General features: G+C 35.5%; 1 protein-coding gene across 1 annotated transcript in view; it reads right to left on the bottom strand.

Annotated features, from left to right (window-relative positions):
* Nucleotides 1–14,488, bottom strand: part of LOC126810212 (uncharacterized) — a 34,202-nt gene that overhangs the window by 11,589 nt on the left and 8,125 nt on the right. Inside the window, exons 2-11 of the mRNA XM_050535179.2 lie at nt 10,186–10,347; nt 9,276–9,472; nt 7,648–7,806; nt 6,647–6,810; nt 3,531–3,714; nt 2,001–2,125; nt 1,513–1,813; nt 1,278–1,313; nt 970–1,134; nt 213–368 (exon numbers count right to left, since the gene is read on the bottom strand). Of these exons, the coding sequence (XP_050391136.1) occupies nt 213–368; nt 970–1,134; nt 1,278–1,313; nt 1,513–1,813; nt 2,001–2,125; nt 3,531–3,714; nt 6,647–6,810; nt 7,648–7,806; nt 9,276–9,472; nt 10,186–10,347 (1,649 nt within the window). The remainder of the gene's footprint in view (nt 1–212; nt 369–969; nt 1,135–1,277; nt 1,314–1,512; nt 1,814–2,000; nt 2,126–3,530; nt 3,715–6,646; nt 6,811–7,647; nt 7,807–9,275; nt 9,473–10,185; nt 10,348–14,488) is intronic.

Below are 14,488 nucleotides of genomic sequence, written 5' to 3'. Positions count from 1 at the left end.
GAGGTGAAAGGGTCGAGTGGTTTAACGCTTGCGCTTTAGACCTTAAACGTCATCAATGAGTTAAGTGGCATGGTTTCGATTCCAAGCTTGTACGGGTCAAGGGTTGCGTCCTTAACATCGTAGGTTTTCTCCGGGTCCACAGGTTTCCCCCAGAAAGATCCCGATTGGTGGTGTGACATCTAACCAGTAAGTATTCATTTCCATTAACTTACCAGGATCGGATTCCATTTCACACTACTTAATGCAGTAAGCTGTGCCATTACATCTTCCAAATCAACATCATCTATATCATCTAAACTCATTATTTCTTGAAATTTCTCACTCTTGAATAAAGCCGTGGGGATCCGTCCATTTGAACCTTTTTTAATCTGTAAAATTTCAGCATTTAACGACATGAAATGAATGAGGTTTAACGTCTTATTATCCTGCTCCATATGGGCTAATAATAGGCCATGGAGGATAAATTTACCGAAATGGTGTTAAAGCCTCCATATTTCCAATCAATCTTAGGGTTGTCCTGTCTTTAAACTTAGAGTGGCTTCTTTTCACAGGAAGCTTTATGGCATTGTACTCATTTGTAATGGAATGGGATTTAACGTCCTACTGTTCTGCACCAAACTGTGCTAATGATCACGGGCAATACGCCATACAGTGTGCTATGAGGGAAATTTTGCTCGGACAGCGGCACTACGGCCTACTCTTATATCGAATTCCAATTGTGTACACCGCGCCTCAGTTTTTCGTCCCATCCGAACGACTAGACAGATGTCAGTCCCTCCGTCCTACATCACTGACAAGGGAGAACCACGCCGGGAAATCTCTATGAACTTACTCGGCCAATGCAGGGTTTCACTTAGCCACCGTGATCCCCTTTACTCATTTGTATGGACATGTTGAACATGCTGCATAATATTATGAGACACCTTAGACTTAATGTTTTTCTAAACTAGATCCATACCAATACTTTACCTTTTCGACAAGAATCTTTTCGGCTGCATCATCAAAGTCAATGTCATCAAGAACATCTAAAGCTCCAACTAGAGCTGAATCAGGAATGTCATCTAATTCATCAGTGTTCAGACCATTCATTAGTTTGTCCAGATTTCTAATAGTGGTAGCAGTGAAGGTATTTGTCTGCAAAAAGGACACACCGTAGAATAATATTTTAGTGATGATGTAAGCAATTTGAAGATTAAAAGATTAAAAAATTAATTTAATATATACTCGTTTTATGCCAGAATATAAAAATATAATTTGTTCATATATCATTCACATACCTGGCCCATATTAAGTTTTCGGAATATTCCTCGTGCCTGAAAAATAAAACGCAACGCAATTAATAAACGGTTTAGTGATTGGCTAATCTGATTACATAGCGGATCACGTTTCACTTCGTTTTTAATAGATTAAATTTCTTTTTATTTGTCTTTAAGCCATTATTAGACAACTTCCATGTTTTCAAAAAATTATTAGTATACTAAATATTGCCCGATTATCTTTTGATAGTCTTACCTCGGATGGGTCAAAATCAATATCTTTAATCCTACTTAGAGCTCCTTTCAAAGCTTGAGGTGGAAGATCTACAAAGAAGTCTTCGCCACAACCCTTTAGGACATTGCCCAATCTTCGAATTTGTTCTCCAGTGATTGTAGAAGGATCATCAAACGCGTCAGATTCCCTGATTTTTTTGCACACCAAACTGGCCTCATCATCATCTAAATCATCATCATTAATGTCATCTAGAGCATCTTCTAAAGCTTCTGCGTTAAGGCCAGCTAAGTATCCGCGGTCACTTTTGATGAATTTAAATATTCTAAAATAAAATCAACAGTAAATAACTATTTGTTAGAATATACTATAACAAACTTACCTGTAAAGACCTATCTATTCAAATGTGCACTACACGGAACTAAAATTTTCAGCAAGATTATAAAGGTTCCTAATTATAAGTAATATATATAACCTTAGTCTGATTTAATTATAGTAAATTGAATTCCCACCTTCTAAGAGTCGTTGCATTCACCATATTGGGTTGGTTATTTTTTTTCTTTAATTTTCTTCCAATGGCTAATCCTAATGGTTCATCGTCATCAAGGTCGTCGAAGTCGAGGTCGGCGTCATCAAGCTAAAATAAATATTATGGTGATAAACACTGACTGTTTAGAACTTATAATATGTTATTGCTCATTTGGTACCGTTTAAATTATCAGAGGTCTTTTGATTCAGAGGACCATTATTTTCATTCGAAAACCAGGTATTGACCATTTCTATTTTTGGTTACAAACTATATTAAATACAACAATCTAACCGAACAGCCCCCAATCAAAATCTACAAACAAAATACATAAATGAAATTCCTGGCACTGAACTTCTTTGAGCTAGTCTAAAATTGATGGCAAGTCTACCGGATATATGAAATCAACTTGGCATAGCGTATACGTTTGTTGCGGAGTGTCAGCCACAGTGACATTCGATCACAATGTTACTACTGGGGACATTCCCGTCTGGTTTAGGCTTTCTAATAGGACTAAACACCGAGGTCAGCTTCACACAACACTGGAATGCGATGAAGAACCGCCCTGACCGGACACGATTTCTCTCAGCATTTTACGTCTTCATTTTCCAGACAGGTGCAGAATAGTGGGACAAAAGACTTGCATACGAACATTTTTGCAATTTTATTATATTGAACGTACGATTTGGAATAGTTACGAGCGCTTCAGGACACATCATAGTGCATCGAACATTTTTGCAATTCAATTCTATTGAACGTACAGTTTGGAATAGTTACGTGCGCTTCGGGACACAACATGGATTAGTGTATACGGAATGCCAGATGAAGACACTACGTATCGTCTCATCAATCTTGAAGACTCTAAATCACCCAACCACGAAGCCAAATGGGTTTTACACCAAATGCATTATTCTTCTTAAAGGCTATATTATGTCATAAAATGTTTCTATATCGACATCTATTATGTTTCAACGGAACGTAGTTTGAACATCTGGCCCAACTCTAGGGAGCCACGGTGGCTAGGTGGGTAAGGCGCTGGCTCGCTAGCCTGGAGGTCGGGTGTTCGATCCCTGCATTGACCGAGAAAGTTCATCCAGATTTTCCGACGTGGTTTCCCCTGACAAGGACAGCTGTCTAGTCCTTCGGATGAGACGAAAAACCGAGGTCCCGTGTAAACATTAGAATGCACGTAAAAGATCCCTTGGCAGTTAGAATTCGATATAAGAGTAGGCGATAGTGCGGCTGCCCGGGCAAAATTTCACTCATAGCACACTGTATGGCGTATGCCCGTCTTCATTAGCCCGGTAGAGGAGCAGAACAGTAAGACGTTAAACCCCATTTTATTTCTGTCCCAACTCCATGTCACTGGGCAATGTTTTCCAGCATAGTTAGTAGTGGGAGACTATTGAAATAATGGCCAACTGCTTTGTAAGATAATAAAGACACAGTGGGGATCTGGAACCGCAGAACATCCTTAAAATATTTCCTTAAAAATATTGTTGATGGTAAAACTTACTTCATCATCATCTATTTCATCAAGATCATCTACATCTAAAAATCGAATACCTCCTCCTAATTGATTAATATCAGCAGCAGTTAGCTGACTTGGTGCTTTTCGTTTTTTTATTCGGTCTCGTAAGGCAATAGCTAAATTCGGACTTCCTTTACCTTTCTTCGCAAGATTAACTAGTTTATCTAAACTGAAATGTATAAATATACATATAAAATATCCACCCACTAACTCTCAAAACAGAGTATAGATACGGTAAGAACTTTGTGTAACTTAAATGTGAAGCAGGCGTTAGGTAAAGCCATTTTACACAATGGGTTATATTGCAAGGATTATTATATATTAATGTAGTTAATTCTGGTAAAATGATTAATATCTATAGAAGTTATATTTAAAGGAGCTAAATCCCTAATCTTTGGCAACTAGAAATGGACACAAATGGGTCGAAACACATTAATAATGTAATGCGAATGCATATAAACTGATTAACATTCAATTATTTCTGTTTTTAATGTAATTTCTAATCGGGAAATACCCTAAGAGTTCAAACTGAATGGCAGTCTTTGGCATCTGGTTATTCCAGTCTACACAGATATTCCCCTGTGTGATATGTTTAGCCTCGTTCATTGCGTCGCGTCATTACAAATGGCGCTCGAAATCATTCTGGCACGCGATTCGTGAGCAGTTTTAAAATTTTCAGTTTGTCTTAAATATTGGATATCAGAAACCCATCTTTTCGCGGTAAGATAACAACATCAATGTTGATTTAAATTGACCAGTAAGTTTGCAATGTCGAAGACGGTGGATGATATTGAGTTGGCGACCACCCCCCCCCCCCTTAAATTAGTCTGGTTAATGTATAAAATATAAAAACACAACAAATAAAAAATGTGCTGAGAGAGAGAGCAACAACAATAACTTCAAACACATTACACACATAGGTTGCCAGGCAATGAAACTAGGCCTGTCAGCGGGTGCAGGTGAAGATGCTTTTGGAGAGGTTTGATGCTTACAGCTCAGATTCAATAAAACAAGTAATTTCTGAAGTTTGGCAGAACCCTTCGGACAATCTGGGCTCTTGTCCTAAATAAAACTCATTATTATCTCTATTGGTGGAGGTAGGGCGTGCCTTGATAAACGAGGAGAAAGTGCCAAATAAAACCAAACCAAACACCAAGACATTTTTAGGGAAATTGCAGTTTTATAACAAAAATATAACACTATTATTGGTGTCATATACGAGGCAGGCTAAGCTTATTATCTCTAAATAACAAGACATCATTTCCAAAAAAGCATTACCAAAATAATGTGCCCAACAAAACAATACCAACCACCACAGACAAAAGGAAATGATTTATACCCTTTAATCTATAAGGAGGAAACATATGCTTATTATACTATTTACACATAGTTCATTGGATCGTATAAGATGTATCGCCTTATGTTCAATGCTTATTAAAGATCTAGTAAAGTTTTAAAAAGGAAGGACACACGAATAAGAAGATCTTAATCATTCATAGATGGCATTCCGAGACCAACGCCTACAAATTTATACTTACACCGACGAACACTGGGATGGAACTAAACCCGACCCTGGTAAACAAATGCTTAAATAATAAAGGCACGAGAGCAAGGTTAGAAAAAATATAAATTAAAGGAACATAAGAAATCAATATAAGCTGAGGTGATATCTTTAAATTGTTTTAGTTGGGTCAATTTTCCATCATTGACGTTGAATCGTTCCAGAGTGATATAATCGTAAAGCATTGTTCCCATGTTATGAGTACTTTCTATGTTTCAATCTAAGAGTGGAGTTTATAAAATCAATTTTGTGTTGTCAATATTGCATCGGTGCATGGTCATATAGTAGGAAAATATTCTATGTTACGACTAATTTGCGGCATTATACCCCTCAACAAGAAAATAAATGTAATATATTTAAAATATAATAGCATATTCAAAATATCATTAGACTCAGCTAATTAAAATTATATTAACCGGAAAATTAGATCAAGGCATTGTTAGTGAGAGTACCGAACATTTGAAAACCTCTAACGATTAAAATGAGTAGGACTAGTATACGAAATCCTAAAACAGATATATCCCCGCAATGGATGGTCAGATTTTGCAAGCAATCCAATTTAAACATTCCCACTATAACAATGGGTTCGTATCAATCGGCAGAGCTTTAAAGTTCTAATTCCTCTTTGTGTATAACTAAAGGTTAAAATTCTTAACGTATTTATAGCGTCAATAATTGAACATAAGACTTGATAAAAACAGTAGAACATATTTGATAAAAATGTTCCAGAATTCAAAAATATATTCTATAATTAAATCTGTTTCGATTGGGTATACATGTACATATTTATTTCTATAAAACGGCTATAAGTCAGGTCGTGTTAATATTATGACTATTGACTAAATAGTTTCATTGTTTTTAATACAAAATATATAAATGCATAATAAAGCACAGGATAAACATTAAGCTAGTTAAAAGTATCATGTATAATCATTTAAAATATATTGTAAATTCCATTAACGTATAATGCAAAACTCATTAACGTATAATGCAAAACTCATTAACGTATAATGCAAAACTAACTAACGTATAATGCAAAAGTCATATAAAATATAATGTAAAACTCATTTAAATAATAATCAAGTGAATGAATGAATGAATGGAATAGGGCTTAACGTCCTACTTTTCTGCACCAATCGGGATAATGAAGGTCAACGTGTACAGTCAATCTCGTTTTCTGTCCTACCCGAACAACTAGAAGCCACGCTGGAAAACCCCGAACTTCCTGGTTGGTGACCCAGTGCCTAACTTCAGGCTAATAGTAATATTGTAGTGACATTGAATAGTGTCATACATTTGATATCATTTGGTTCATAAATGATAAAGACGGCTCAATTATTTGAAATTGAGAATTGTGGGCACATAGTTGCATTGCATGGTCGTCCCTTAGCTGGAGTTGTACGTTTATTTATGTCATTATGATGTTATATGCAATGTAATGAATAAACGTTTTACTACATTACAACATGCATTAATCAAACACTTCAATTTGTAATTGATAAAATTTGATGTCTATCACCATGGTAAAGAATAAACTCACTTGTTGTTAAAAACAGAATCTTGAAGATCCTCAATTATATCATCGTCTATCAGATCCGGGGCTCCTATCAAAGCTTCCCCTAAGTCATCATCAGTCCAATCTTCAACATCTTTCTCAAGAAGTTTATCGAGGAAAGCATCTTGCTGTGCATCGTCAAGGTCCAACTAAATGTACAATAAAATACACAAGATGAAAATGCCACTTACAACTCTTTTATTTCTTATAAAATCGTGACTACGGAGATGTGTTGCGCTTTGTCTTCCACCGAAAAATTTATTTAAATATTACCTGCTTTAAAAGGGTGTTTAGGGGCCGGGACTGTCCGTAAGAACGTCTCGTCGTGGACACAGAAGAGCCATAATCATTTACCAAGCCCGATTTGTCCAGGTACTCGATTTGGCTCGGTTCTCTGCACACAAGACTTACATTAAACCGCATCGTTTAAGTATTTGTTTGTTTCAGCTTTCTAGATGGCGTTTCGTTATTGTTAACATAGCCCTTAGATTTGGTCTGCCACAATTGTCTGCGTGGCGTCTCCCGAGTTGACAAAGAAAATGTTTGTAGTCGTTAGGATGGAAAGAACAAATCTTGATCAAGTCGTGTACACATTGCCGTGCTCAATATAAAAAGTAGTAGGAATTCCAATAAGAGTATGCCCAATAAAAGTCACTTTCCGAGGAGAAACCCTCGTTCTGTACATTCCATATAGAAATAAAGAAGTAGGGTATCTAGAGTTTGTTCCAACGGGGACGTCCTTGACTCCCCCTCCCCGCAATACCCATCAACACTCTTTCCGCCAGTAAGTAGTGCTTTCGTGGAAAATTAGAATTATGGCAGGCGCCTTGTATCCTTCTACTGTCCCGACAGAAAATAACCCCTTTTCCAATGTCATCCCTCCTTACTACGCTAGTGAAAAAAAAAACAATATATGCCAGTTTTCGTAGATTATGCAAATCATTCGACTTTTCGCCCGAAAAAAAAGTTATGTAAGATCAACGTACATCATCACCATCATCACGTAAATGTTGTATACAATTAAAACCTGCAGCAAGAAGTTTCTTGAAGTTCTTGATGCTGGCTGGATTTTTAGATATTTGTTTGCACATTTTTGCAACTATGTCTGCACCTAACATATCTTTAATACACGACAGGGTGGAATCCTAGAGAAGAAAAAAGATGAAATATACGATAAGTAATGCATTCTGTGACCATATAATATGATAATAAAACTCAGATCAAATTTCCTTTCGCTTTTTATAGTTCGTTTTATTTGCCTTCACTACACTGGGATCTGGAAGAGTTGTTATATAATCTGCGTTCTGGTTGATGTGAGGGATTAGCCAATGAAATTACCTGTTATAATGAGTTTTTGGAGTGCGGTGCACGGAATTGTGGGTAGACATTCGCAGCGGAGACAAGGCAAAAGTTGTATTTATAAATATCCACTTGAAACATCAACTCTGATTAATTAATCAATTGTCTGACTCCATAGGGTCAAAAGCCGCTCGAATGACCCCTGACTGACCTCCCACTACACTTCATGTAGTGGAGACCATCGAAAGTATAAAAAGATCTGTATTTTAATCAGATTGAATCGATATAAACTTAATGGACTTGCAGGACATAATTAAATAGGTTCCGATTAGAATTGGAAATTTGTAGAATATCATCGTCTTTCATTTCTCAATTCAGGTGTTTTTGTGAGTACGAGGGGTGGGGTAATTTTATAACAAGATCCGTCCGCAATGGCAGCCAGTCATTTGTACAGCAAACAGATCAGATGTGTTTGTGATCGAATTCATGTAATAGATTACAAACATGAACGTTTTTGTATTAACAATAGCGTAATCTAAGATTGTTAACATTCCAGACCAGTCTTGGCCACGGTATTAATTCGCACGTAGCATTCCGCCATATCTTAAGCCGTATTGACGTACCCACTAGCGGCTTATGAAGCATTTGATTGATTCTATGTCATATTGATGGATAGCCATGTTCATAATCGATGATGAAGTCATATTTTAATAGCAAGGTATGAGAAACGCTGTGTAACAAATCTTGGACACCTGGTTAAAGTGATTCGTTTTAAAGATACACGCTAAGTTAGATAGTTCACATATATTTCAAATAATGTACAATTGAATATAGAGGCTGTTATTATTGTGTAATTAAGCATATCCGAGTAATGGCCTGCTTTATACAATCCTAACGAAATGGAATGAAAATGAAATGAAATGGGGTTTAACATCCCACTGTTCTGCTCCGACTGGGCTAATGAAGACGGACATTCATCATACAGTGTGCTAAGAGGGAAATCATTTACGTGCACATCAATGTATACACGGGACCTCGGTTTTTCGTCCCATCCAAATGACTAGACAGCTGTCTTTGTCAGGCCCTCCATCCTGCACCACTGACAAGGGGAAACCACGTCGGATAATACAATCCTAACGATTTTTGCAAAGAAATTGTAGTCAAGAAAACGACATACTTTTGTAAGAAATTGAATGGAAATAAACTTCTAGGACTATTAATTTTCTAATTCATGTGGTGTTTCAACTCTACAGGATTGTTTCTCAACAAATGATACGTTTACGTCTAATGAATTTTCATAAAATAACAAACGAACCGTGAACTTTTCTAAATCATCATCGGAATCCATATCTTCTTCGGGTTTCTTGGTGGTTGATTCATCCTCGTCATCTTCATCTTCACCAGAAGATAAACCAAAATACTCTCTCAAATCTTCAAAAAACTCTTTCCTTTTTTCGGTGGTAGACAAACAAGGACTGTTAGCTACCTGTACCGGTAACAAAGCTTGTAGCCCTATACAAAAGATAAACAAAATTTATTGATTATCAAAAAGATCATTGAATATGTACAGACCCCAGATCACCATATATTTATCATTTGACCGGCTATAACCTTCTCCATAATTTTGGTTGGATTGATCGCTTTCTACTACAGGCGGCATTGTTTCGCACCATCCATTGCAAGTGTAAATAAATCCTTATCTTTCATGCTCATTGCATATCAAGAAATTTAGACAGGATATTGATGCACGGTTTGAAATATGATGGCCACAGATCACTAAAGATTTCCCCATTGACTTTAATGTTAATTCTCGACGGAGCAACATGTGGCAAACTCTTGCGCAAAAGCATGTATGAGGTTCACCATGAAAAACTTGAGATACACAAGCTGGAAGTACAGACAAGTAAACATGCAATTTTCGGCCCCACATTTCAACCTAACCAACCTCTCAACTGTTGTAACCTTCCGCATCAAAATCATGAATATTCACCAAAGCCTGACAGAAAATGTATTTTCAAACCCCTTTCTTCCATTCTACACTAAAAAGTCAACAAAACCGCCATGCAAAAAGGGGAAAAAGGGAAAGGGAAAGAAAGACTAAAAATAGCTTTGGTCCTACATTCGTGGGTGACGGCGTAGAAATATTTGGTGATCTGTGTCCTGATGAAAAAGTATGGTTTCTCCCCATTTCAAATGAAACAGCACACACTAAGATCCTTACTCACCAGTTTCTAATTTCTGTTTGTAGTCATTTAATAACTGGTTCAAAAACTTTCTAAATGCTTGCATATATGATCCTTGACCCATTGCTGATCCCGACCCACCTGCTATTGGTTTTTCACTTATTAATGTTGGTACAGGAGGCTGGGCAGACACCAAATAAACGGCTGTCAAAGAAAACAAAAACAAAGACATTTTAAAATTATATATCGTGGTATCAATGAAACAAGTATATCGTAGATTATTAATGGCCTTGAAACAAATGTTCAAATCTCAAGTGCGATGACATGGAACAAATATTAAATATATATATTTGCCGGAAAGTATTAATAAAACAACTGAGAATGCGATGCAGTGAATTAAATTTGAAATTTCTTTCTATGGTAGACACTATATGGATCTGTTTTGACCGAGAGGTTGCTGTAAATTTCCCAGATAGGTTTCACCATATGTTTGGTGCAGGACGGAGAAACTGTTAAAGAAAGGGCTTCTAGTCGTTCGGTCGGGATTCGTAAAAGAAACCCACCTGAATTCGATGATGAAGATTGCTGTTCGCGCAGAAAGGTAGGATCTTAATCCTGATTTCATTTCTTTATCCAGGCTTCCGCCATTGCTAAATATCTTCAAGTATTTATAATGAAAATCGTGATGATGAATTGAAGATAATAAAGTTCTGTTTTCTGAGCTTCAACATAATAATGACAATTATGGCCCACCCTTTTCTTTTGTTTTTGAGATTGGAGAACACATAGACCATACTACAGTCCAGTGTCTGTGTAAAATTTATAATGTAAATAAAATCACTGGTGGTTGAACCTCTAAAAGGACTTCAGACTCTAAAATTGATTTAATTCTGTTCATTTTTTACAAAAATATGATACATGAGAATTAGCAACAATCAGTAACTTTAATGAATAATTTAGTGTTGAAGGTGGGAGCCGTAAGTTAATATGTTCCATTAGCGTATTAATATCGCTCATTTAGAATATATAAAGAATCTCCTACAAGTTTTTTTTATATCAAAAACACAAGTCGATAAAGTAAAAGAACGAGACTTTCAAAAAAATATCAACACAAATCGATGAAGTAAAAAAAAAGCCGAGACTCTTTCGAGTTTTTTTTCTTACTTTATCGACGAGTGCTGGTATTTTTTGATATAAAAAAGACGAGTAAGAGATTTTATTTATCACTCAATCCTTTCTTACATGCACAAATAAATAAATATAATTCTTTGCTATAGATTTCACTTTTACTGAACCTGATTACATTACGGCGTAGGGATACATAATTTTTTGACAGCAATTCAACCATATTGACCCAGTGTTTCCATGAAAGTCAATTGAATAAAAATAGTTCCTTTTTAATTAGAAAGATGTTATTTTTAATAAAAAATGAACTGTTCTTTGAAAATAAAAAAATGAACTGTTCTTTGAAAATAAAAAAAGTAGTCCCTTTTTGATTGACCAATCAAATTCACGTAAAGCGATATCTCCTAAGGAGATATAGGAGTAGATTATAAAATTTATCACACAAGCGATATCTACTGTAGAATGTATTATTAAGTGATAAATAAATATTAAAGTCACGATGCGCAATTCTGCACTTTACGAATTACTTGCAAACTAAAATATAAAATATTGTAAAAGATGATTTTCTAATAGGAATATCAGTCAATGGTTCAGTTCCGTTCAGTATACATAAGAGTATGAGGAATTGAAATTTCATCGATCCATGCCGTTTCGCTATGTAATAAGCCCGCCGCCATTTGGTTGTCCGTGAAATTTATGCGTTGACCTGTTTCATTCGGATTGAATTCAAGCAGGGCTATTATCTAGTGTTAGCATTTTGATTTTGTTTTCTTAATTATATATTAAATAACCAATCTGAGTACATAGTACATATGCCGTGAGAAGGTTGATATTTTAGCGCCTAGATATCTGAACTTTTCAACTCGCGATAATAGCACAACGTATAAATACTGACCTATATAAAAGTAGGTCTGTATTTTCATATTTAATTAAGTTAAAAACATTAATAACATGCCCAACAGAAAATTATTTACATAACGCGATAATTAAGCACGCAGATCTCCACCAATTAATGTAATTTGTCAACTGTCAAGTAATTAAAACCGCCACACATGTTCAAGGTAATGTAGAAAGTATACTAGGCAGTTATATAAAACAAATATTTAACTTAATAGTATACATATATAACATACGGGATTAGGATTACTTATTGTAGTTAAAAGTATTTTATTGATGTTTATTTTTAGACACCACACTTGATACCATAATTTGACCAACTAATGTATGTTTCGGAATGTATAATATTTTTAGTGGACTAATACCGAATTTTAAACTTACAGATGCATTAGGCGTTAAATTAGGCCTATTGCGGGTCTTTATTTTGGCTTCCAATGCTATATAAACTATTATTTAGACAAATATTGACATGACAAGCTTATAATCAACTCATTAAAATACTGGATGGCTGGGATTTAAAAAGGAGCTAAATCGCTAATATTTGAGACCTAGAAATTGTCACAAATGGGTCGCAACGCATACAATAATGTAATATGAATGTATATAAACTGATTTACATTCAAACGTTTCCGTTTTTTCTCTAATTTCAAATCAGTTATGTTCGGCGAAATACGCCAGAAGTTTCAATTGAATGGCAATCTCTAGCGTCTGGTTATTCCAGTCTACATACGTTATTCCAGTCTACACCGATAGTATTTATTGCGCATGGTCGTCAGATAAGGACATGGCGTCACCGTTTGACATGATTCGTGGAATATGTGAATATGTCTAGCTTCGTTCTTCGAGACCCTTGTTACAAATTCGGGTGAAACGCATTATAGTATACGATTCGTGTACCAATGGTAAAATGTTTATTTTGTCTTAAATATTGGATACCAGAAGCCCATCTATTCTCGGCAAGACCACAACATCAATGTTGATTTAAATTGTAATAATTCGTGTTTTCAATGTCGAAGACTTTGGATGATATTGACTGAGAGACTCGGCTACTTTAACGATAAAATAGCCTCGATTACCAAGTACCGTTTCTAAGATAATAAACAATCTACCGTCATAATTAAGTAATTCGAATCAAGTGAGCAAAATTCCCCCCCCCCTTCCAATTTTTCAACTATTAAAGCAAGAACTCCAGTTTTTTTTTATCTAAATCTTACATAATGTATCTTTAAATTACGCAGACTCAGCCGAACTTGAAAATGACATCATAAAAGAAACAGTAAGAGCCATGTCACATACATGTAAATCAGCTTCTAAAGTCTCTCTCTCTCTCTTTCTCTCTCTCTCTCTCTCAATAATTCACATGCACATAGGTCTTTAGCAGTGATGGGAAACCCGAGGACCCAGAGAAAACCCAAGATGTTGGACAGGCGATCCTACTCATTGTCAAGTACAAGCGGGGAGTCGAAAAACAAAAGGGGAGAAAAAGCGTGACTTGACTCCGTATGGTATGAAAGTGAATAGGGGCCAAAAGGGCGAAGGATATCGCGATATCAATGTCTACATATTATGAGCGTTTTTGCCGAGTTAATATATCAACGCGCTATGTTGTGTTTCGCCAGAGAACGACCGTTTCTGAACAAAATACAGCTAAAGAAAAGCCCGGAAACTGCAAGCAACTCTACCCCTATAAATCCCTATCTATAGCACTTCATAAAATCATCGAATATTAAAAGAATATAACATTTTATTTTATGATCAGTAGTGGAATACCGCGTTTTATCAGTGAAATAAAAGTGTTATTCTACTGGCTAGTTGTTTTTACCTAAAATGATTGTAAAATCATAAAATAAATAGAACATTTGTCGTTTTGTCGTGAATAACATATTTATTTCATCTCTAAGCAAGAAAACGTTTATATTTTCACTCCTGCTACGCATTCGTGAAAATATAAGTTTTCTTGCTTCTCGATGAAATAAAATATGTTATTCACTCTAAAACTACAAATATCCTCTATATATATGGTAATTTTAAACTTGGCGTGGATTTTGCAAACTTTGATGCACCCACTTTATTGTACATATTATATATTAATCTTATTGAATTTGGTAGTCACAAATTATCAACCCATATTATAAATGATTTATACCGGAATTTAAGTCGATTCAGAGGGATTATTCTGCTATTCAATAAACTGAAATATAATTCAGATGAACCGTCTATCTATGATTACATCTAAGGTCAACCTCTGTTTACCGTCTTTGTTGATATTAAAATCTATAATCATTGATTTACCTTAATTATTAATGATGACATGATATACCAT

Source organism: Patella vulgata, chromosome 2 (assembly GCF_932274485.2).
Source record: "Patella vulgata chromosome 2, xgPatVulg1.2, whole genome shotgun sequence".
Taxonomy (NCBI): Eukaryota; Metazoa; Mollusca; class Gastropoda; family Patellidae; genus Patella; species Patella vulgata.
This window is presented reverse-complemented; position numbering and strand designations above follow the sequence as displayed.